At 49.6% G+C, this 25,460-nt stretch overlaps 1 protein-coding gene across 2 annotated transcripts in view; it reads right to left on the bottom strand.

Moving 5' to 3' along the window:
• Nucleotides 1–25,460, bottom strand: part of cdh11 (cadherin 11, type 2, OB-cadherin (osteoblast)) — a 231,756-nt gene that overhangs the window by 29,624 nt on the left and 176,672 nt on the right. For both annotated transcript variants that reach the window (XM_072517819.1, XM_072517820.1), the window contains exon 8: nucleotides 10,391–10,527. In XM_072517819.1, coding sequence (XP_072373920.1) covers nucleotides 10,391–10,527 — 137 coding nt within the window. The remainder of the gene's footprint in view (nucleotides 1–10,390; nucleotides 10,528–25,460) is intronic.

Genomic DNA, 25,460 nt, shown 5'->3' with positions numbered 1-25,460 from the left:
ACCCTTAATACCTTTATTCTTCAAAAAACTATCTATCTTTATCTTAAAAACATTTAATGAAGGAGCCTCAACTGCTTCACTGGGCAAGGAATTCCATAGATTCACAACCCTTTGGGTGAAGAAGTTCCTCCTAAACTCAGTCCTAAATCTACTTCTCCTTATTTTGAGGCTATGCCCCCTAGTTCTGCTTTCCCCCGCCAGTGGCAACAACCTGCCCGCATCTATCCTATCTATTCCCTTCATAATTTTATATGTTTCTATAAGATCCCCCCTCATCCTTCTAAATTCCAACGAGTACAGTCCCAGTCTACTCAACCTCTCCTCGTAATCCAACGCCTTCAGCTCTGGGATTAACCTAGTGAATCTCCTCTGCACACCCTCCAGTGCCAGTACGTCCTTTCTCAAGTAAGGAGACCAAAACTGAACACAATACTCCAGGTGTGGCCTCACTAACACCTTATACAATTGCAGCATAACCTCCCTTAAACTCCATCCCTCTAGCAATGAAGGACAAAATTCCATTTGCCTTCTTAATCACCTGTTGCACCTGTAAACCAACTTTTTGCAACTCATGCACTAGCACACCCTGGTCTCTCTGCACAGCAGCATGTTTTAATATTTTATCATTTAAATAATAATCCCTTTTGCTGTTATTCCTACCAAAATGGATAACCTCACATTTGTCAACATTGTATTCCATCTGCCAGACCCTAGCCCATTCACTTAGCCTATCCAAATCCCTCTACAGACTTCCGGTATCCTCTGCACTTTTTGCTTTACCACTTATCTTAGTGTCGTCTGCAAACTTGGACACATTTCCCTTGATCCCCAACTCCAAATCATCTATGTAAATTGTGAACAGTTGTGAGCCCAACACTGATCCCTGAGGGACACCACTAGCTACTGATTGCCAGCCAGAGAAACACCCATTAATCCCCACTCTTTGCTTTCCATTAATTAACCAATCCTCTATCCATGCTTGGTTAATTCATAGAAAGCAAAGAGTGGGGATTAATGGGTGTTTCTCTGGTTGGCAATCAGTCGCTGGACACACATGTAAGCCAGACCAGGTAACGCCGGCAGATTTCCTTCCGTGAAGGACATTAGTGGACCAGATGGATGTTTACAGTGAACGATAATAGTGTCTTGATCACTATTAGCGGGACGAGGTTTATATTCCAGATTTAATTCATTGAATTTTAATTCCACCGGCTGCCATGGTGGGATTTGAACCCATACCCCAGAGCATTTGTCTGGGCCCCTGGATTACTAGTCCAGTGACATTATCAATACAGCACCATCTCATGGAATAATGTTCCTGGCATTAAAAAAGCGCAGATTATGATTTATTTCTTAATGTACAATAACGATTAGAACATAGAATTTACAGTGCAGAAGGAAGCCATTCGGCCCATCGAGTCTGCACTGGCTCTTGGGAAGAGCATCCCACTTAATTCCCACACGTCTACCCTACCCCCACAACCCAGTAACCACACCTAACCTTTTTTTGGACACTAAGGACAATTTAGCCTGGCCAATCCACCTAACCTGCACATCTTTGAACTGTGGGAGGAAACCGGAGCACCCGGAGGAAACCCACGCACACACGGGGAGGACGTGCAGACTCCGCACAGACAGTGGCCCAAGTCACGAATCGAATCTGGGACCCTGGCGCTGTGAAGCAACCGTGCTAACCACTGTGCTACTGTGCTGCCTTGGTGGGGGGGGGGATTACACTTGGGGGAAAAGGTGGTTAATTGGCGAGGAATCCGAGGCTTCCTGGGGTTGTAAGCAATGCTGCGTAAATGCAAGTGCAGCAGGGGTTCACTAGGCTGATCCCGGGGTTGGCGTGACTATCCTATCAGGAGAGATTGGTCCGGCTGGGCCTCCATTCCCCAGAGTTTAGAAGGACGAGAGGCGGACTGACTGAAATGGATAAAATTCAAACATGTGAGTTGGGAACCGGGGTTAGGCCCTACGGCCTCTCGAGCCTGCTCTGCCAGTCACTAAAGTCAAGGCTGATCTGAATGTGGCCTCAACCCCACTTTCTTTGCAACCCCCCCCTTGCCTTTGACTCCCTTTGTCAATCAAGAATCTGTCTATCTCAGTCTATCTGTCTCTCTTCTTCCCACGCTGGGAGATTGAGCATAACACTCAATTGGCACTTCATCGGAGATGCCACATAACAGATGCCGTGTGCCGGGCATCACGGTTTATGGCTCCAAATAATCTTTTAAAAGATTTGGCTTCCATGAAGCAATTTTCATCATCCGAAGTGACATGAGGTGAAACATTAAATATTTCTGCCAGTCTGCGCTGAATACATTTTGCACATATGTCGGGTGGATAAAGGCCAAGGCGAAGAGATAGCTTCTGAAAAATGAAATGAAAATCGCTTGTTGTCACAAATAGGCTTCAAATGAAGTTACTATGAAAAGCCCCTTGTCGCCACATTCTGGCACCTGTTCAGGGAATTGAACCATGCTGCTGGCCTGCCTTGGTCTGCTTTCAAAGCCAGCGATTTAACCCTGTGCTAAACCAGCCCCTCTCAGAATTGGATTCAAAATGTTCTTTCATTCGCTGTCCAGACCATGTGACTTGCCTTTTGACAGAAAGGGGCAGTGCCATTATTCTAGTGTTCGGGATATTGAGTCCTTGGGCGCGTGACTACAACAGGAACAATAATGTTAATAATTTGGAGCAGGACATTGCTGTGCCTGATCGCAGATGTGGGATGAGAGAAGGGTTTAATTCTCACTGCGAAGGGTAGAATTTTCTTCCAAGAGGTTAAATGTGTTGGGAGAGTCCGCGATGCAATACATTTATACACGGGGCTGGATTCTCCGATTCTGAGACCAAGTGCTGATGGTGGAGTTTTACGACCGAAATAACAGCGCAAAATGACCACCGATCCTCTGGCTGGTTGGGGGCTAGCAGGACGGCAGCAAAGAGCCCCCGGATCTCGCTGCCGATAGGGCAGGAGAACTGCCGGGCCCGTGGCCGCGCATGCGCGCGGCGGCCTGTTGCGGCCGCGTGCGGACCCGGCCTGCCAAATAGTGACCCCCTTTGGCCAGGTTCGCTACCCCCGGACTACCCCCCCCCCACCCTGCCAAATCCCTCCGACGGATCAGCTTCCTCCCCCCCCCCCCCCCCCCCCACCCCCCCACCCCCCCCCCCCCCCCCCCCCCCCCGACTGTGGCGACGCTGGACTCAGTCCGCAGCCGCCACGCCGAGTTCCCGAAAATAAATACCCTGAGTGACCGACGCCATCGGGAAATCAGCCCATCGGGGGTGGAGGATCAGGGGGAGGTAACGTCCTGAGGCTGTCCCGAATTCCGAGAGCACGCCGTTTTGGAGGGGGCAGGGCATTGCAAAAGCGGCCCCATCCCCATATTTGGTGCCAAGGTGGATTCTCCGGCCGATCGCCGAACGCGATTTCGGTATCGGAGACCGGAGACCCCTCCCAGGAACTATGGGAGGTGATTAAATGGGTGTTTGGTGTCTGTAATATCTCAAACAGGACCTTTGGGGTGAGAATGATTATCTTCCCAGTGGTTCTCGTGGAGTGTGACCTCTCACACTGAGGAGCAGGGGAACTCCCTTCAGTTGTGTAGCAAATGTCGGCCCGTAAGGCAGCGATCAAGTAGAGATCCGGTAAGGATCTACCGCGAGTTGTATATAACGTAACCGTAAATAAAACGAAGTTCTTTATTGTACTCAGTGTGGACTTCCCGTGTCCTTCTTAAAGAGTCCATAAAAAGTAGATTATACATAGGCTGTGCAAGGATATTTAACAAGCGGCTGAAGTCTGTATTGGAGCAAATTGTACATGAGGTGGGTGAAGCGATGAAATAAGTGGCTAATAACCATGATTTTTAAAAAATAAATTTAGAGTACCCAATTATGTTTTTTCCCAATTATGGGGCAATTTAGCGTGGCCAATCCACCTATCTGCACATCTTTTGGGTGTGGGGGTGAAACCCATGCAGACATGGGGAGAATGTGCAAACTCCACACGGACAGTAACCCAGGGCCGGGATTCGAACCCAGGTCCTCAGCGCCGCAGTTCCAGTGCTAACCACTGCGCCACCGTGCTGCCCAATAACCACGATTGAGCATCATGTGACCACAGTGGGCCGGCATGGGTATGGCTTGTAGAAACAAAGGACAGACTTCTTCACCCCTGCCCCCCGCGCCGTGTTTTCCCGCAGAAGAGCCGGCCCCACCATGGGCGGCCGACGGGTTCTCTCGTCCCGCTGAAGTCATGTCGGGGGTCAACTTCAGCGGGACAGGTGGCAAGGGCTGGAGGATTCCTGTCTAAACGTGCGATGAGCCAAGTTAGATTTTCTCCCTTCGTGCTGGTTTTTTTAAAGAAGAAAAAAAAAACTTGCGTTGATAAGAGTTGTTTTTCATCTCCTCGGGGCAACAAAAAGATCAGTTTTGAAGTGCGGTGTTGACAAATGCAGCCGCCACTTTATTGCACAGCAAGATTCAAATGAGAGACATGACCAGTTCATCCGTTTCTGACAATTGTATTTTGATGTCCCTGTGTTTTTCTCCTTTCTATTTGATTAGTTCATTGTGCACTCACCAAAACATTTCCCCTCAATCGAATTCAACTTCAAAGTTCTATCCAATCACGTTCCACCAAAAGAAAAAAATTGGGATACAGTTGCCACGACACCCAGCCTCCACACACCCCTAAATATAGTCATCACATCAAAAACATTTACCAAAAACAAAAATCCAAACATTATTCAAAATTCCAATTGGCTCAAACTTTCCCCGTGTCCTGCACAATAAGCAAGACTTGAAATCTGCTGGGCTTTTGAGGACTGGTCTCGAGCACACACTCCCCTTCATGCTTGACTTGAATTTCATGAATTTCCTGCTCGTTGCCCTGACTTCCCACATTCTCAGGCTACCGCCAAGGCACTAAAGCATAAAAACAACTTCCAGATGTAAAAAAAAAATGAAATGAAATGAAAATCGCTTATTGTCACAAGTAGGCTTCACATGAAGTTACTGTGAAAAGCCCCGAGTCGCCACATTCCGGCACCTGTTCGGGGAGGCTGGTATTGGAATTGAACCTGTGATACTGGCCTGCCTTGGTCTGCTTTAAAAGCAATCTATTTAGCCCTGTGGTAAACCAGATGTGCAGGGATCCCAAATACAAAATGTCCAGGGCAACTATAAAATCAGTTTTTGTATCCAATGTATGATTCTTCAATTCCCAGGATTCTTGCAAAGATGCAAATGAGATATTCAATTCCTGGTGACTTCACGATAATCCTGTACACAGGCCCCGAACCAGGAGGCCCGAAGCTCTCACAAAATTGGGCTTCCGGTTGGATGGATGGCAGCAGAGTGGTAATGCGACTGGACTAGCAATCCAGAGGACAAGTCCAGTGCTGCGGAGACATGAGTTGGGGAATTTCAATCCAAGTAATTAATAAATCTGGACGAAAATATTGGTTTCGTTGCTAACAACCATGAAACTGCCGGATTACTGTATAAACTCATCTGGCTCACTGATGTCCTTTCAGTGAATGAAGAACTGGAATGAAGAACTTGTCGTATGAGGAACGTTTCAGGACTCTGGGTCTGTACTCGTTGGAGTTTAGAAGGATGAGAGGGGATCTTATTGAAACTTACAGGATACTGCGAGGCCTGGATAGAGTGGAGAGGATGTTTCTACTTGTAGGAAAAACTAGAACCAGAGGACACCATCTCAGACTAAAGGGACAATCCTTTAAAACAGAGATGAGGAGAAATGTCTTCAGCCAGAGGGTGGTGAATCTGGGAACTCTTTGCTGCAGAAGGCTATGGAGGCCAAATCACTGAGTGTCTTTAAGACAGAGATAGATAGGTTCTTGATTAATAAGGGGGTCAGGGGTTATGGGGAGAAGGCAGGAGAATGGGGATGAGAAAATATCAGCCATGATTGAAAAGCGGAGCAGGCTCGATGGGCCAAGTGGCCTAATTCTGCTCCTATGTCTCATGGTCTAAATCTACCATCCCTACTCTGCCTGGCTTACATGTGGCTCTAGGCTTACTGCAACATGGTTGACTTTTAAATGCTCTCTTAAAATAGCCTTGAGTTTTATCAAGACTGCTACACAAAGAGGGGCTGCGGGTGTACCCACGCGAACGTTGCTCACCACCACCTTCTCAAAGACAATGAGGGTTTGGGTAATAAATGCTGGCCTTCCGGTGATGCTCACATTTCAATGAATGAATAAAAAAATATATAGGGAGACGGCTGTCCAGAATTAATTTCAGGTCCCTTTCCCTCCCGGGTGAGAATTTGGGATGTCGGAGGAATGATTTTCCTCCATGTTGGGAGTGACAGGAATGATTGTTGGTGGGATTTGGCCACGCCACTTACTCGCTCTGAACACACAAATCTCCAGAAAATATTGTTTTTCAAAGCATCATACATTGGTAACTAAGGGGATTCACAGATCAGAGGGATGCAATCTGAAAGCACGCGGCATCTGAGAGCCTCAGATACGCAGGTAGCTTCTGAACTGCTGCTGATCTATTTTCAGTTCAATAGATTCAAGTGTCAGTCAAGGTGAACAGCTAAGTCTCCCGTCAAAGATCCTTCTATCTCAGCAATCAGCTGGTACATCTAAGCGAACAGAAAGATCAACAGGAAGGCAGATGCATACTGAGGAGAAGTTTGAACCGGCACTTTGGTGAGGCTGTCTGCTCAGAGAATGGAGAAAAGAATGAAATAAACACTGGGGCTGGGGGGGGGGGGGGGGGGGGGGGAACACAGGAACAAATTTAGACACAGCAAACTCCTACAAAGACCAATGTGGTAATGACCAGGTCACCTCTTCTTAGCAATGGGGGTTAAGGGGTAAATATTGACCAAGGGCCTGGAGATAACTCTCCTGCTCTTCTTCACATCATTCCATGGCATCTGATATGTCCATTTGAGAAGGTAATTGGGAGTATTGGTTTAAGTCTCAGTCGAAAGACAGCACATCCATCATTTCAGCATTCCTTCCTGTGTGAATGTGCCAGCCTAGAATTTGGGCTTGGCTCTGGGAGTGGGCGTTCAAGCCACAGGGTGGGATTTTCCAGCTCTTCCTGTCCGTGGGATTTTCCGATTCCGCCGAAGGCAAGCGGCGACAGGGAAGTGGGCGGGCCTTATGCCTCGGCGGAACTGGAAGATCCTGCGGCGAGCTGCCTCTGCCAACGGAAACACGCTGGTAAATATCGGCCGCAACTTTGTGACTCAATAGACAAGAGTTCTGTCCAGTGGGCTGTGGCTAGAGCCTGGCGATCAGGAGCAGTGGGGTGGGGGGGAAGAGGGAGTGTATTCCCGGGTGCGGAATGAACAGGGTGCCAGGAGTATAGGCTGTGGGTTGCGAAATCCGTTTGGATGCATCCTGGGCGGTTTCGCCCCATTGCCATCCATATCCAACATCCCCACACAGCCAAACAGTCTCCTTGTCCCACTCTTCCTGTCTGCGGTACACTGACAACCGATGGCAATGGATGAGAGACACAATTTCCCCGCACTTTTGCGCACAGCAGGTGTGCATTAGGTTGGCATTTAAGTTTGGAGATCCCAGGACAACTTTGGAGGTTGGGAACTCGAGCAGGAAGCCAAACGCTCACCCACGCTTGGCCCTGTGGGTCCTCGTTTAAATAACACCAGCGAGCTGCTATCAAGGATAATTTCAGGAACTTTGCCACATTGGGAGGGGATAGAGCTTGAAATACTGCTGCTGGAAAAGCCATCTGCTCAGAGCGACAGGAATAGTCGCTGTGTAGACTTGGCAAGGCCCTTGTCAATTTGTGCTCTGTGCAGTCGAGCTCTCTCACCATTGTTTACCTGTCCTCAAAGCATTAATCTCCAAAAACGACACTCGCTGAGTAATCAAGTCAAAGGGAACACAGGATTTGATGGAGACAATGAGAGAGAGAGAGTCTAAATGCAGATCTCCCTGGTGGGTTACGCAGTGCCAGGGTAATGAAACTACTAATTCATCAAACCTTCATTGGATTGAATCCGTGATTTGTTTAATTGGCTAAAAGGTGAACTAGCAGACGAAAGGGATGCTGATGTACGTCAGGGTAGTGTCCAAACAGCCCCAACTTCGCAGTTTCTGACCACGCTACTGTTACTATTCGGGGGGGGGGGGGGGGGGGGGGTGTTGGTGGGGCCTGAAGATCCGACAGGCGGGAAATGCCGGAAAATGTTGTCCCCGGTGTGTGTGGAGGGAGGGAAAAAGAAAAAAAGGAAAAGAAGGAAAGGAAGAAAGAAAACATAATGAGGGAAAGAAAAGGATAGAATGAAGGGAAGCGGAAGGGAGATGAAAAGGTGAAGAAAGATAAAAGAATGAAAGAAAGAAGAAAGGAGGCAGAAAGTAAAAATAAAGAAAGAATTAAGGAAAGAAAACAAATGGAATAAAAAGGACGGCTGGATGAAGGAAGAACTTGCATTTCTTTTTTTAAAATAAATTTAGAGTACCCAATTATTTTTTTTCCAATTAAGGGGCACTTTACCGTGGCCAATCCACCTACCCTGCTCATCTTTGGGTTGCGGGGGTGAGGCCCACGCAGACACGGGGAGAATGTGCAAACGCCACACGGACAGTGACCCGGGGCAGGGATCGAACCCGGGACCTCAGTGGAATGACTGGGCTTTTCAGAACCTAGTTACAGAAATCCAACGGGTTAAGCCAACCGCCTCCTTATCCAATCTGGGCTAATACGTTACTCCAATCCCACATCAACATGCTTGAATTTGAACTGCCCTCTGAACCATCCTTACAAATCACACATATCAGGGAATGGACAAGAATGCCGATCCTTTCATCGATGCCCCCGTTTCAAGAATGAATATTAAATGCAGGGGCTGGTTTAGCACAGTGGGCTAAACAGCTGGCTTGTCATGTAGAACAAGGCCGGCAGCGCGGGTTCAATTCCCGTACTGGCCTCCCCGAACAGGTGCCGGAATGTGGCGACTAGGGGCTTTTCAGAGTAACTTCATTGAAGCCTACTTGTGACAATAAGCCGTTATTCTTTTTAATAAGCAAAATTAAGTGGAAGAGGAAGAAAAATGGCGAGGATCATATTTTGAAGAGGCGGGCTTGCCAAATCAATTGTGTTGACAAAGTGGAGTGACAAGCAATTACTTTCGAGTACAGCATGTAATCTGCAAATTGATTTTTATTTCTGAGACAGCCAGAGAAAGGCAAGTAAAGAGATTCTGAGTGTCAAGGACGGGGGGGGGGGGGGGGGTTGGTGCTGGAGAGAGTGGCATCGTCTCAGATCCTTACTTAATTTTCATCCCTGTATTTCGGAGTTAATAAAATCAGAATACTAGCTGGAGACCAGGAAGAGGAAAACTGGATTTCCTATCTTATTTTCCTGTCTGTTCCTCTGCCTGCCCCTCCCAAATGATGCCATGGGTGATATCTTCCGAGCTCTTCCTGGAGGAGTATCGTGGGATCTTTTATTTCATTCCTGAATACAGGAGAAGAAAACCTTCTTTCATATTTTCGTCAAGTTCAGTCTAAGTTTGTGCAAAGAATTACATCCATACAGCACCCGACACATCCTCAGCAACCCCCCAAAGCATTTTATAGCCAATTAAGCACTTGTTGATGTGCAGTCACTGCGATTGTGTACATGACGTGGCAGCCATAGCACAATCTCACCAAGAAGAGTAACGCGGAAGAGAGAAACATGTTTTGGAAGATTTTTACCTTTCACCGATCAGGGCTAATATAAGAATAATGATCAGGTCATCTCGGGTGAAGGATAGAGTTTGTTCAGGACACTGGAGTTAAGTCCTTTGTTCCTCCTTGAAGTGTGTCATAGGACCTTTTCTAGCCAACCAAACAAGCCGACAAGGCCTAGAGGTTGTTTTTACATTTAGAGTGCCCAATTATTTTTCCCAATTAAGGGGCAATTTAGTGCAGCCAATCCACCTATCCTGCACATATTTGGGTTGTGGGGGTGAAACCCACGCAGGCACGGGGAGAATGTGCAAACTCCACACGGAGGGTGACCCAGGGCCAGGATTCGAACCCGGGTCCTCAGCGCCATAGGCAGCAATGCTAACCACTGTGCCACCGTGCTGCCCGACAAGGCCTAGAGTTAACTCCTCACCTGAAAGGTGGCACCTCCGTCGGTGCAGCCCTCCCTCGGTGTATTGGCATCAGTGATGCCAGCCCGGATTATGTACAAGTCTCTGGAATGGGGCTTGAACCCATTCCTTCTGAATCAGAGCTTTGCGCTGATCAATGGCTGACACCTTTACAGTCGCCTCGTAACTCACTCGATAAACGGTCCCAAAGCCATTGAGAACCAAGATTCACTCACAACACCCTGCCGACTCAGGGAGCAGCATCTCAATACTCACTGACTTCTGTTGCAATGACGGAGATATTTTGCCAGGCCGTTAGCTCCCTGTCCAGGGGTTCCATGGTTTTTATAATGCCACTCTGCGCATTGATGGTGAATGATCTGTCCAGGTACGATTGTTGTTCAATGGAATATCTGAGGAGAATGAATCCGAGGAGTTAGAGCAAGCTGTGCAATGCAGCATGTACCAAAGGTGGAAAAGCTGACCCCCCCACCCCCCCCCTCACACCCCCCACCCCCTGCCCCACCACCAGCTTTATCACTCAGTACTTTCATTCACAGCCTTCTCCATTATCTTCCTCCCCTCCTGAAAATGTTTGACAAATCTGACAGTTGATGGGGACTTTATTCTGCTTGTCACTTTCGCAGTGAGTGTTTCGTCAATACAGGGGGGCATTCGGCATTTGAATAGACAGTGTTATGGGGGCATAACTATAAGGTTCATGGCGGAAGATATAGGAGGGATGGCAGAGGAAGGTTCATTACTCAGAGTGTGGTTTGGGAGTGGAACGCACTCCCAGCTATGTTAGTGGAGTCGGACACTTTAGGAACTTTCAAGCGGTTATTGGATAGGCACATGGAGTGCACTAGAACGATTGGGAGTAGGTTGATTTGATCTTAGTTTCAGACTAGTTCGGCACAACATCGTGGGCCGAAGGGCCTGTACTGTGCTGTACAGTTTTATGTTCTATGCTCTATTCAAGAGCTCAGTTAGCACAAATGCTCCCCCCAAAACATAAATCACACTCCGAGCATGCAGCTGCTCTAACCGTGAGTGCATAGCAAGACTGTAGCCTGAATATTCCATCTTCAAACTCTCTGCCGGGCATCTGTTATTCTATATATAAACCCCCTGAACCGTTCGGTTAGATTCCAGTCTGTAACTCACTCCCGGTCGGCTATCATCTGCGCGATTTAACGGGAGACGTTCTAAGTGCCGTATTGGGGGCAACTTCCCGGATGCTTCCTGACAGCCAAGCCGGCAAGACCCTGACCCCTATTTAACCACATTTAGTGCCCGGAATGATCCCTCACGAGGTTCAAGGAGGTACTGACTGTCTCGCCAGCTACTTCCCCTGGGCAGCACGTAGCAGCTCCTCGAACAAGAAGGAGCTGCTCAGAAACTGCCTCCGAACACTCTCTGGTCAGCACACACACAGCCATGCCACGACTAGGCCTGCTCCACGCTTCGGGAATGCTGACCTGGCCAGGCTGCTGCAGTCATGAAGGTGAGACGGGGCATCCTGTTCCCCCTGAGGGGGTCAGAGGACCAACCACTTGGTCGCCGACGCCACCTGGGAGGCAGAGGCAGCGGTCATCAGTTCGGCCAATCTGACCAGGAGAACCTCTGTCCAGTTCAGGAAGAAAGCCAATGACTTCCACCGGGCCGCAAGGGTAAGTTAGCACTGGCCACCTGGCATCAGTCCTGCCTGCCACCGCCCTGATCTCCGCCCCGTCCTCAGTTTTAATGTCACCATGATCTCCCTGATCTCTGGACCCCACTGTAGCTTCACAGCGCCGGGGTCTCAGGTTCGATTCCCGGCTTGGGTGACTGTCTGTGCGGAGTCTGCATGTTCTCCCCGTGTCAGCGGGGGTTTCCTCCGGGTGCTCCAGTTTCCTCCCACAAGTCCCGAAAGACGTGCTGTTAGGTGAATTGGACATTCTGAATTCTCCCACTGTGTACCCAAACAGGCGCCGGAATGTGGCGACTAGGGGCTTTTCACAGTAACTTCATTGCGGTGTTAATGCAAGCCTACTTGTGACAATACAGATTATTTTTTAAAAAGTATGCAACTCACTCCCGGGTATCTGTAAATCGATATATAAACCACCCTGAACCCTTTGGTCAGATTCCAATCTGTAACTCACTCCCGGGTATCCGTTATTCTATATATAAACCCCACAAACCCCTTGATTCGATTCCAGTCTGTAACTCACTCCCAGGTATCCAACATTCTATATCTAAACCACCCAAACCCCTCAATTAGATTCCAGTCTGTAACGCACTCCCAGGTATCTGTTATTCCACATATAAACCACCCCGAAACCTCGATTAGATTCCAGTCTGTAACTCACTCCCGGGTATCTGTTATTCTATATATAAACCACCCTGAACCCCTCGATTAGATTCCAGTCTGTAACTCACTCCCGGGTATCTGTTATTCTATATATAAACCACCCTGAACCCCTCGATTAGATTCCAGTCTGTAACTCACTCCCGGGTATCTGTTATTCTATATATAAATCACCCCAAACCCCTCGATTAGATTCCAGTCTGTAACTCACTCCCGGTATCTGTTGTTCTATATATAAACCACCCCGAACCCCTCAATTAGATTCCAGTCTGTAACCCACTCCCGGGTATCTGTTATTCTATATATATACCATCCCGAACCCCTCGATTAGATTCCAGTCTGTAACTCACTACCGGTTATCTGTTTTTCTGTATATAAACCACCGCCAAGCCCTCGATTAGATTCCGGTCTGTAACTCACTCCCGGGTATCTGTTGTTCTCTAAATAAACCACCCAAACCTCTCAATTCGATTCCAGTCTGTAACTCACTTCCAGGTATCTGTTGTTCTATATATGAACCACCCAAATCCCTCGATTCGATTCCAGTCTGTAACTCACTCCCGGGTATCTGTTATTCTATATGTAAACCACCCGAAACCCCTCGATTAGATTCCAGTCTGTAACTCACTCCCAGGTATCTGTTATTCTATATATAAACCACCCAAATCCCCCGATTAGATTCCAGTCTGTAACTCACTCCCAGGTATCTGTTATTCTATATGTAAACCACCCGAAACCCCTCGATTAGATTCCAGTCTGTAACTCACTCCCAGGTATCTGTTATTCTATATATAAACCACCTTGAACCCCTCGATTAGATTCCAGTCTGTCACTCACTCCCGGGTATCTGTTATTCGACATATAAACCACCCAAACCCCTCAATTAGATTCCAGTCTGTAATTCACTCCCGGGTATCTGTTATTCTATATATAAACCACTCCAAACCCTTTGATTAGATTCCAGTCTGTAACTCATTCCCAGGTATCTGTTATTCTACATATAAACCACCCCGAAGCCTCGATTAGATTCCAGTCTGTAACTCACACCCGGGTATCTGTTATTCTACATATAAACCACCCCGAACCCCTCAATTAGATTCCAGTCTGTAACTCACACCCGGGTAGCTGTTATTCTACATATAAACCACTCCGAACCCCTCAATTAGATTCCAGTCTGTAACGCACTCCGAGGTATCTGTTATTCTATATATAAACCACCCCGAAACCTCGATTAGGTTCCAGTCTGTAACTCACTCCCGGGTATCTGTTATTCTATATATAAACCACCCCAAACCCCTCGATTAGATTCCAGTCTGTAACTCACTCCCGGGTATCTGTTATTCTATTAATAAACCACCCTGAACCCCTCAATTAGATTCCAGTCCGTAACTCACTCCCGGGTATCTGTTATTCTATATATAAACCACCCTGAACCTCTCGATTAGATTCCAGTCTATAACTCACTCCCGGGTATCTGTTATTCTATTAATAGACCACCCCAAGCCCCTCGATCAGATTCCAGTCTGTAACTTACTCCCGGGTATCTGTTATTCAATATATAAACTACCCTGAACCCCTCGATTAGATTCCAGTCTGTTACTCACACCTGGATATCAACACCTTTTAGATTTTGCAATCCTGCTTTCATTAACTCACTGGCAAAGATCCCTTCTGGTACTCAACGGTGTCTATCTGGCCCTGTGTCTCGCCCAGTCTCTAATTAAAGGAAATGGAAATATGTACCCTACAGATCTCACTAATGCTGTCATGCGTAGGTTGCCAAAAGCCTGATGGAACATTATAGATTCCCATCCAGCTCTGTGGGAGGCAGATATTCTCCCCATCTGTACAGTGTTTTGAGCAACAGATTCATCTCATTCCCTGGGATATTACTCCAAATCCCACATGTATCCCCTGTTGCATTTTGTAATATGAGGCTGATGGATTATATATCATATTACAAATCCCTGCCCTGCTCTGTCACAACATCACACTATTTTGAGAAGACAGTTCCACATCCCAAAGTTGCCGCAATATTTGTTCAGTTTGCAAATGACATCAGGCTCAATGCTGGGGGGATTTTGGCAATAATGCACTCTCACTGAGGAACTGCGGGCAAACAGTGTGAAGGTCAAGAGAGAGAGCTGCAAGAGTGGAGTGGAGATTCACTAACCTATGCTCCTTGTGAGCACTGGATTGCTGAATTTACCAATTCCCCTTCCCTCCCTTTCTCTCTATGTTGACAACCGTGCCTTCACCAATGTGGGCCTTAAAAGCCCGAATCCCCTCCCTGAAGTCCAAAACCTCTCCGTCTCTGTCCCTTCCTTTAAAAGCCACGCCAGTGACCCGGGTCTTCCTGGCCTAAAATCTCCGCGTTCCCGTGAAATGCCTTCAGATGGTTTTGCAAAGCAGAGAAATTATGTAAATGTGAGCTGTTTGTGTTTGTGGGACTCCGTTGGGGCAGGGTGGCCCGCATGTCCCTAATAACAAAGGTCACCGCATTGTGTAACGCACTTTGAGAGAAACATGCTCGCGTGTTACATAAGTACTCGTGGCTGAGCATCGCACCATACTGTGTGCCGACAAACTCCGGAAACAGCTTATTGCGCCTGTCACGTGTGGTGTGTTTCAACTTGTCTTCCACGAGAGAGAGGTGGATGTCAAAGAGGAGGTCAGCAGTGAAGTAATGGAGAAGTGGGCGGTGCGGTGATGGGAGTGAAGACCCAGCTGACTAGACAGACGTAAAGAAGGGAGAGAGATAGAAAACAAACTGAGATTGGGCGTGAAGGCGGGGACATTGGCGTCCTGATGGTGGAATGAAGCCACGATCTGTGACAGTTAAACGACCGGGAGCTTTGGCCCAGCTGAGGTTTAATGAATGGGGAAGCTGGCCAGGGGAGCATTGGTGTCATCACAAATCTGGATTGACACAGCAGTGAGCAATATTTCCCCTAGTTTTATTACTGGTGCCCTAACTCGGAGAAGGCAGATTTTCCCTGCTTCGTGCTGCGGGTGTGAACGGTTAAATATCATCCTTGCGTTAAGATGAAGGGGACGGTGGTTAATTAGACAAGAGAACAAATAGCAGATGGAAAGACCATCTGCCAATGGGGAAGGCTGGGGTTGGGGTGAGGGGGTGTGGGACAGGGGAAAACAGCATCGTATATTCGCAGGAGGTGAATGAGGGAGGCGAGGATCGGGAATGAAGTGTGATTTGAGCCACCTGCCAATGATTGAGGATAAAATATTCGCAATAATTTATGTTGCAGATTTTCTTGTCGGGTAATCATGTAATAGAATATTGAAATGTAAAATATTAATATGTCTATTAATTTTAAACGGGTACATCTTTATTCAGAGAATTTGGCAAACTATTTTAATAGCTGTTGGGGCAGGAGGGTTAATATTGTCCAGGGGGTATAGAGTTGAATAGTGGAGTTGGGTATTCCAGAATTTGTTTGGTGACATTTGAAGATCAAGTAGAAACCTAAGGCTGGAATTTTACATTGCTCGGGTGGGCGTGTGTGCTCCCGATCTGGAAGCGCGTGAAATTGTACGGGAAAGCGCCGGTCGCATGTCCCAATGTCATCACACACCTGCGTAATATTTTGTTTGGCGGAGGCTGGCGAGATTGACCAGGTGGTCTTTACGGTCTAGCTACAACCTGGATCCATGGCGGGGATGAACTGTCAGGGCTGCAATAGAATTAACAAATGTATCTGGGGGCGGAGGCCTGCGTGTGATTGTGTGATTGTGCTGCCCAGGCACGTGTGGCATAGTTTTAATGTTGATGTTTAGATTTCAAGGACCAGCAGCTCCACCTGAGACAGCTCAGCAGAGATCGAACCTGCTGAGGGAGCATTAGGAGACACCAAACTCCGGAAACAGCTCATTGCGCCTGTCACGTGTGGCGTGTTTCAACGTGTCTTCCACGAGAGAGAGGTGGATGTCAAAGAGGAGGTCAGCAGTGAAGTAATGGAGAAGTGGGCGGTGCGGTGATGGGACTGAAGACCCAGCTGACTAGACAGACGTAAAGAGGGGAGAGAGATAGAAAACAAACTGAGATTGGGCGTGAAGACGGGGACATTGGCGTCCTGATGGTGGAATGAAGCCACGATCTGTGACAGTTAAACGACCGGGAGCTTTGGCCCAGCTGAGGTTTAATGAATGGGGAAGCTGGCACCCGCCCTCTTCACACCCTCACTCCCCCGACTGTGGCCAGGAAGGCGTTTCGCATCGTCTTCAAATGTTTGGGATGAGCAGAGTTAATTTGGACCAACACTGCTCTTGTTTCCGTTTGACCTCAAGCCCAACGACCCACTTCTCAACCTACACTTCAATCTCTTGCTTGGGTTGAGGAAAATTCCCCGATTGGATATGTGGGATGAAATCTTGTGCTCTCCCCCGTGGCGAGTTTGGTGACAGGGCGTTTTATCGGGCATGAGGGTTGTGGGAGGGGGACTGCGCCAACATTCCATCTGCACCCCCATTAAGTCTGGGGTGGGAAGGCCCACGGATGGCATTCCTGCTCCACTGCCAATTAAGGCCCTAAAGTGCGCAATTAATGCCCCTCCTAAAGGCCTCACCCTGCCACAACTGGGACGAGCCCAATGGCGGGCAGAAGGCTTGCTATGCCGGAAGCAAAATGGCTAAATGCTGAGGAGTCCCTCACCTCCTGACCCGGGACCTGGCATTGGCAAGGTGAGGTCAGGGAAGCATTAGGGTCATGACCTTGCCTTTGCCCCCCCCCCCTTTTTACCCCTCTCCCTGCAACACCCCCCCTCCCCCCACCACCAATTCCTGCCATCACTCCCCTGAGGCCCGGTCTCTCCTCAACCCGAAGCCTCCGGTGAGTGTCGTTGAGACATCAATCTCCTCCCCTGGGTATTGCTGCTAAGCACAGAAGAGCTGTCAGCTTCTGATTGGCTGGCAACTCTCGCTGGACGGGGCTTCCCGCCCCCAGGATCCTTGGCTCCGAGAAAGGTCTCACCACCAGCCTGTCGAGTGCCCGACTCGAAGGGATGCAGTGGGCCTTCCTAAAGAGGAGCAAAGTAGGGACTCCTCCTGCCCGCCAGCCGGCAGCTGAATCCCAGTCACTTCCACAGGATTCTCCCCACTGGGGATGGATATTAAATGAGTGGGGTAGAAGCCACAGTAGAGGAGGGCATGCATGGGCTGTGGAAGAACATTAAATTGGCGGGTGAGTCAATCTTGGGGCAGTGTTCCTGATGGGGTATACACAGACTGTTGAAGACTATTCAATGGACCAACTGTCTGGGGAGGAAGTGGGTAACATTGGGGTGGGGAGAAAAAGGAAGAGAGGATATTGTGCTGGAAGTTCAGAATAATGCATAGGCTGGAGGTCAGGAGAGAGGTAAATACACTTGGATTTCCTCCGTGGATTTACTGCGTGGGTTTCCTCTGGGTGCTCCAGTTTCCTTCCACAGTCAAAAGATGTGCAGGTTAGGTGGATTGGCCATGCTAAATTGTCCTTCGAATCCAGAAACGTTAGGTAGATTACTGGGTTATGGGGATAGGGCGGTGTCGTGGGCTTAAAAAGGGTGCTCTTTCCAAGAGCCGGTGCAGACTCGATGGGCTGAATGGCATCCGCCTGCACTGTAAATTCTATGATTATATGATATTCCAGTTACAACTGAGTGGTTCAGAATAAGCTTGTTGCTTCTCTCAGTGGGGCAGCACGGTAGCACAGTGGTCAGGGTGCTGATTACAGAATAACACAGAGCGGGGTGGGTTTGAGGGGCTGAATTGCCTCCTCCTGCTCCTGATTCTTACGTCGACGAGGCCATGGGTGGCACGGTAGCACAGTGGTCAGCACTGTTGCTTCACAGCGCCAGGTTCCCAGGTTCGATTCCCGGCTTGGGTCACTGTCTGTGCGGAGTCTGACACGTTCTCCCCGTGTCTGCGTGGGTTTCCTCCGGGTGCTCCAGTTTCCTCCCACAAATCCCGAAAGGTTTTTGTGAGGTACATTGGACACTCTGAATTCTCCCTCTGTGTACCCAAATACGTGCCGGAGTGTGGCGACTAGGGGGTTTTCACAGTAACTTCATTACAGTGTTAATATAAGCCTACTTGTGACAATAAAGATTATTATTATTAGAACAATTAAAGGATCACTAAAAAAGGGCCTGGAGTTTGCATTATTCTTTCAGAATGCCTGTACTTAGACATTAGGTGAAAGTAGATTGGGAAGGGCTTAGTATAGTGGCGTCCAATGGGATAGCTGCCCAGAGTTGCACATGATACTTTGAAAATCCTTTGAGGACTGTGGGAATTTCTGGAACGATGTGCTAATTTGAACCCCTATTGTCAGGCACAGCCGGATGTCATGGGAGTGTCATTTTAAGAAAGGGTTTTGTCTGATCACATGGCTTCAGTGATGTCATTTTGTGGGTGGAGTTGAGCTGTGGCTGTGAGATCTTTTTGTTCAGTTTCATTTTCAGTTTGACTGCTGTGGCCTCGGAAGGAGAAAGATGTGGGGGGGGGGGGTTCCTGTCTTTCTATGGTTTCATTTGAAAGATTTGTTCCAGTAAAAAAAAACCTGCTTTGGTAACTTAAAAGATATAGTTTGCTTTCCGGAAAGAGTTAAATCTGCTTTTGGGACGGGAATCTCAGGAAAAGCCAGTCTTATTCGAGTGAGAATGTAGTGAGCTGGGCCACACCATTGAAAAGGGGTTTTTGGTTTATGGGATTTTGTTTTTGAATTGGAACAGTTAAGGGGGAATTCATTAAGTGTTCCACATAGATTACTGTCGCTGTGTGGTGACTTTATGGTTGTAATTGATACAAATTCTTGCTGTGTGTATATATATATGTTAACTAAGATCTTAAAACAAAACTTGTTTTGATTAAAGTATCTGGGAAGACTGATGAATCACATCTGAAGGGAAGGCGCTTGTGCTCATCCTAGCCAAATTCAACAGAAAGGTTGTAGGTCAGGTAGACTTTATAGTACACTTTGGAGTTTCTAAGCCCTGGCCCATAACCCGGTGCAAACATGGTGGTCTGAATGGCCTCCTCCTGCGGTGTGTAACAAGGGCCGGCAGCAAGGGTGTGGGCGGCATGATAGCACAGTGGTTAGCACAGTTGATTCATAGCTCCAGGGTCCCAGGTTCGATTCCCGGCTTAGGTCACTATCTGTGCGGAGTCTGCACGTCCCCCCCGTGTCTGCGTGGATTTCCTCCGGGTGATCCGGTTTCTTCCCACAAGTCCCTGAAAGTCGTGCTGTTGGGTGGATTGGCCAAGATAAATTGCCCCTTAGTGTCCAAAAATGGTTAGGTGGGGTTACTGGGTTAGGGTTACGGGCATAGAGTGGAGGCGTCGGCGTGGGTAGGGTGCTCTTTCCGAGGGCCGGTGTAGACTCGATGGGCCGAATGACCTCCTTCTGCACTGTAAATTCTATGATTCTATTAATTCTGTGATTCTGAATATCGGCTAGAACACAAACTGAAAAGGTTCAGAGTACGGCCAAGGTGATACGATAGTAAGTGCACACAAGGAGCCCATTCAGCACATTGTGCCTGTGTCCGTTTCTGACACGAGTATCTGGCTGGTCCCGTTTGTCCTCTCTTTTCCTGCAGCCCTGTTTTCTCTTCAGGTGTACATCCAGTTCCCTTTTGAAAACGGTGATTGAATCTTCTTCCAACACTCTCTCAGACAGTGCGTTCTAGACCTTAACCACCGCTATGTAAAAAAACATTTTCATAGAATCATAGAATTTCCAGTGCAGAAGGAGGCCATTCAGTCCATTGAGTCTGCACCGGCCCTTGGCAAGAGCACCCTACTTAAGCCCATACCTTCAACCTATCCCCGTAACCCAGTAACCCCACCTAACCTTTTTTGACACTGAGGGCAATTTAGCAATCTCCTTTTCTCTCAGCAGAACTGGTTTTCCAGTCGTTCCTGAAACCCTTCATCCCATTCTTGTAGGAAACTCAAAGGGTTAAAGGCAGGCCTCATTCCTCATGGGCTGAAAGTCAAGGGGATCAACACTTGGCCCAGTCAGCCCTGCTCTGAATGTCTTTGCCCCTGCATGAGTGTTTGTGGACTAACATTCATTCATCCACTCATTCATTCATGGGATGCAGGCATTGCTGAACAAGCTCGAGAAGGTAGTGGTGAGCTGCCCTTCTTGAGCCACTGCCATCAATGTGGTGCAGGTGCACCTACTGGGCTGTTAGGGAGGGAGTTCCAGGATATTGACCCAGTGACAGTGAAGGAATACATGGCCGATATATTTCCAAGTCAGGATGGTGAGTGAGTTGGAGGGGAACTTGCAGCAGGTGGTGTTCCCAGGTATCTGATGCCTTTGTCCTTCGAGGAACTGGGGCTGGGTTCTCCACAAACCAATCGAACGAGTTTCCGACGGCGTTTTTCTAATGTGGTCCTGCTATTCGGGAATGTCGTCTGGCAGCTGCGGACTCAGTCCAGAGCCGCGAGTCGGGGGCGGGCCAATCGGAGGGCAGGGGGGGGGGCCTCATTTGGGACTGGGTTATTTTTAGCGGGCGGTCCGGGGCGCCCGAGCGGCCAATGCGGGGCACTCCAGGTCCAACGTGGCCGCTGGAGGCCACCGCCGTGCACATGCGCGGCCTCTGACCCGGAGGTGCGGGAGCCGTATCGGCAGGCTCCGTGACAGGTGCCTGCTCGCACCCTGCAAGAGTGTGGGCGGGATTCTCTGATCCTGAGGCTAAACGCGACGTCGTTTACAATGGCGTCAACACGCCCCTCGGAGCAGCGATCCTACACCGCCCAAGGGGCCAGCACGGCACTGGAGCGGTGCAAGCAGCTCCAGCTGTCGGTAAGGCGTCAAACGGGTGCCGCAGGTCTGCACATGCACGCTATGGCCGGCGCGACCTCGCGTGTGCGCGCTACGACCAGCGCGACCTCGCGCGTGCGCGCTACGACCAGCGCGACCCCGCGCGTGCGCGCTACGACCAGCGCGACCTCGCGTGTGCGCGCTACGACCAGCGCGACCTCGCGTGTGCGCGCTACGACAAGCGCGACTTCGCGCGTGCTCGCTATGGCCGGCGCGACCTCGCGTGTGCGCGCTACGACCAGCGCGACCTCGCGTGTGCACGCTACGACCAGCGCGACCTCGCATGTGCTCGCTACGACCAGCGCGACCTCGCGCGTGCTCGCTACGACCAGTGCGACCTTGCGCGTGCTCGCTACGACCAGCGCGACCTCGCGCATGCTCGCTACGACCAGCGCGACCTCGCGCGTGCACGCTACGACCAGCGCGACCTCGCGCGTGCTCGCTACGACCAGCGCGACCTAGCGCGTGCTCGCTACGACCAGCGCGACCTCGCGTGTGCTCGCTACGACCAGCGCGACCTCGCGCGTGCACGCTACGACCAGCGCGACCTCGCGCGTGCTCGCTACGACCAGTGCGACCTAGCGCGTGCTCGCTACGACCAGCGCGACCTCGCGTGTGCTCACTACGACCAGCGCGACCTCGCGTGTGCTCGCTATGACCAGCGCGACCTCGCGTGTGCTCGCTACGACCAGCGCGACCTCGCGTGTGCTCGCTACGACCAGCGCGACCTCGCGTGTGCTCGCTATGACCAGCGTGACCTCGCGCACGCTCGCTTGTTTCCTTCTCCGCACCGGCCCCGACGTAACATGGCGGAGAGCTCCAGGGGCCCGGCGTGGAGGAACATGGGCCCCCATCAGGAGAAGCCCGCCCGCCGATTGGTAGGCCCCGATTGCGGGCCAGGCCACGGTGGAGGCCCCCCCCCGCCCCGGGGTCGGATCCCTCCTCCCCCCCCACCAGGCCGTCCCACGCAGGGTGAACGCTGAGGTCCCGCTGGGTAGGACCACACGTGAACGGCGCCGGCGGGACTCAGCCTATCTCGGTGGCCACTCGGCCCATTGCACGCGGAGAATCGCCGGAGGAGGGCCGCTCCGGCACTGCGCCAACCACGCCAGCGCCCGGTGGTCCGGCGTCACGTGAATCGCGCACCCCCCCCCCCTTCCCACCGATTCTCTGACCCAGCCCGGGTCGGAGAATCCCGCCCACCGAACCTGCGGCCTTTTGACGCCAGTTTTTCTGGCTTAAAAGACCACAGTTTTCACGACAGCGTTGGGACATAGTCCCAAAAAACGTAGAATCCAGCCCCTGATGTTGTGGATTGGGACACTGAAGAAGCCTTACTCTTTGTTGCAGTGCATCTGGTAAATAGTACACACTGCTGCCACGGAGCGCTGGAGGTGAATCCAGTCAATACTTAATGTTGTGGATGAAGTGCCAATCAGGCAGGCTTCCAAGCAAGTGGAGAGCATTCTATCAACTCCTGACTTGAATCTTGTCGCTGGTGGACAGGCTTAGGCGAATTGCTCAGCACAGAATTCCTAGCCTCTGACCTGCTCTTTCAGGCACAGTATTTTACGGCTGGGCCCAGTTCAGTTTCTGGTCAATGGTAACCCCCCCCCCCGGGATGTTGATGATGGGGAATTCAGCGATGGGAATGTCTTTGAATGACTTCAGCTGGATGCGGTCATTGCCTAAAATTTGAGCGTGTGAATTGTTACTTGCCGCCTTATCATCCCAAGTCTGAATGTTGTCCGGGTCTTGCTGCATGCGAGCGCCGACTGCCTCAGTGTCTGAGGAACTGTGAATGGAACTGAGTGCAATCATCCTAACTTATGACCTTCTGATGGAGGAAAGGTCATTGATAAAACAGCAGAAGATAGAAGCCCCACAGTGCAGACAGGGACCATTCAGCACACCAAGACTTCACTGACCCTTGGAAAGTGCACGCTACCTTGGCCCACACCTCCACCCTATCTCCGTAACTCAGCAACTGCACCTTACCTTTTGGACACTAAGGGGCAACTTAGCACAGTCACCCTCAGCCGGAATTGAACCCAGATCTCTGGCGCTGTGAGGGAGCAGTGCTAACCACTGTGCCACCCTGTGATGACCAATGTTTAGGGACACAGTGAAAAGGCAGGCGAATGACACTGAGTCACGATGCCTATTTGGAGAGCTGGTGCAGATATGGTGGGCCGAATGGCCTCTTTCTGTTCTTTAACAATTCTGCGGTTCTACGATCAGGCCCTAAGCAAGTCCATCAGTAACATCCTGGGGGGTTTGGCCTCTGACAATCACAACCATCTTCTTTTTGCCAGCAATGACTCCAACAAGTGGAGAGCTTTACCCTGGTTCCCATCAAATTCAATTTTACCAGTGCCCTTTTGAAGCCACACTCGAGCGAACGCGACCTTGCACGGTCACTCTCTCACCCCTGGAGTTCAACTCTCCTGTCCATGCTTTGGTCAGGCTGAATTATATTCTGGAGCCGAATGGTCCTGGCGGAACCCAAACTCAGCATCGGTGAACAGGTCATAAGTGCCGCTCAATAGACTGTAAACAACACCTTCCATCATTTTGCTGAGGATTGAGGTGAGGCTGGTAATAGGCCTGCTAAAGTTTGAATTGCCTGGCTGATTCTGCACTGGGCCAGGTAGATGCCAGTGTTGGTAGTTACACCGTATCAGCTTGGCTGGAGGCACAGCTCGTTAACGAAAGATTTGTATTGCTACAGTGCCTTTCACAACCACCTAACATCTGAAAGCACTTTCCAGCCAATGAAGTACTTGTGAGGTGTGGTCACTGCTGTAAACCTAGCAGCCACTCTGTGCACAGCGAGCTCAGGGCGGCACGATAGCACAGAGGTTAGCACTGTTGCTTCACAGCGTCAGGGTCCCAGGTTCGATTCCTGTTTGGGTCACTGTCTGTGCGGAGTCTGCACGTTCTCCCCGTGCCTGCGTGGGTTTCCTCCGGGTGCTCCGGTTTCCTCCCACAAGTCCCGAAAGACGTGCTTGTTAGGTGAATTGGACATTCTGAATTCTCCCTCAGTGTACCCGAACAGGCGCCAGAGTGTGGCGACTGGGGGCTTTTCACAGTAACTTCATTGCAGTGTTAATGTAAGCCTACTTGTGACAATAATAAAGATTACTTTAATTATTATTTTCTGCCAGCAAGCTCTATTTTCTTGTCATCTTTATTGAGGGATAATTAATTGTTGGGGCACCGGAGATATCTCCCCTGGTCTTTTCCGAACTAGTGGCCTTGGGATCGGGTCATTGGTAAGATTTTAGAGTCTGTTATTAAAGATGAGATGGCGAAGTACTTGGAAGTGCATGGCAAAATAGGACTGAGTCAGCACGGCTTCGTCAAAGGGAGGTCGTGTCTGACAAATCTGTTCGAGTTCTATGAGGAGGTAATAAGGAAGTTAGACAAAAGAGAATCAGTGGATGTGATTTATTTAGATTTCCAGAAGGCCTTTGACAAGGTGCCGTATAGGAGACTGTTAAATAAGTTAAGAGCCCATGGTGTTACGGGGAAGATCCTGGCATGGATAGAGGATTGGCTGACTGACAGAAGGCAAAGAGTGGGGATAAAGGGGTCTTTTTCAAGATGGCAGCCGGTGGGTGACTAGTGGTGTGCCTCAGGGGTCTCTGCTGGGACCACAACTTTTCACAATATACATTAATGATCTGGAAGAAGGAACTGAAGGCACTGTTGCTCAGTTTGCAGATGATACAAAGATCTGTAGAGGGACAGGTAGTATTGAGGAAGCAAGGGAGCTGCAGAAGGACTTGGACAAGCTAGGAGAGTGGGCAATGAAGTGGCAAATGAAATACAATGTGGAAAAGTGTGAGATTATGCACTTTGGAAGGAGGAATCTAGGCATAGACTATTTTCTAAATGGGGAAATGCTTCGGAAAGCAGAAGCACAAAGGGACTTGGGAGTCCTTGTTCACGATTCTCTTAAGGTTAATGTGCAGGTTCAGTCAGCAGTTAAGAAGGCAAATGCAATGTTAGCATTCATGTCGAGAGGGCTAGAATACAGGACCAGGGATGTACTTCTGAGGCTGAATAAGCTCTGGTCAGACCCCATTTGGAGTATTGTGAGCAGTTTTGGGACCCGTATCTAAGGAAGGATGTGCTGACCTTGGAAAGGGTCCAGA

The sequence above is a fragment of the Scyliorhinus torazame genome, chromosome 10, assembly GCF_047496885.1.
Source record: "Scyliorhinus torazame isolate Kashiwa2021f chromosome 10, sScyTor2.1, whole genome shotgun sequence".
Classification (NCBI taxonomy): Eukaryota; Metazoa; Chordata; class Chondrichthyes; order Carcharhiniformes; family Scyliorhinidae; genus Scyliorhinus; species Scyliorhinus torazame.
Note: the sequence above shows the minus strand (reverse complement) of the source record. Positions and strands in the feature narration are given on the sequence as shown.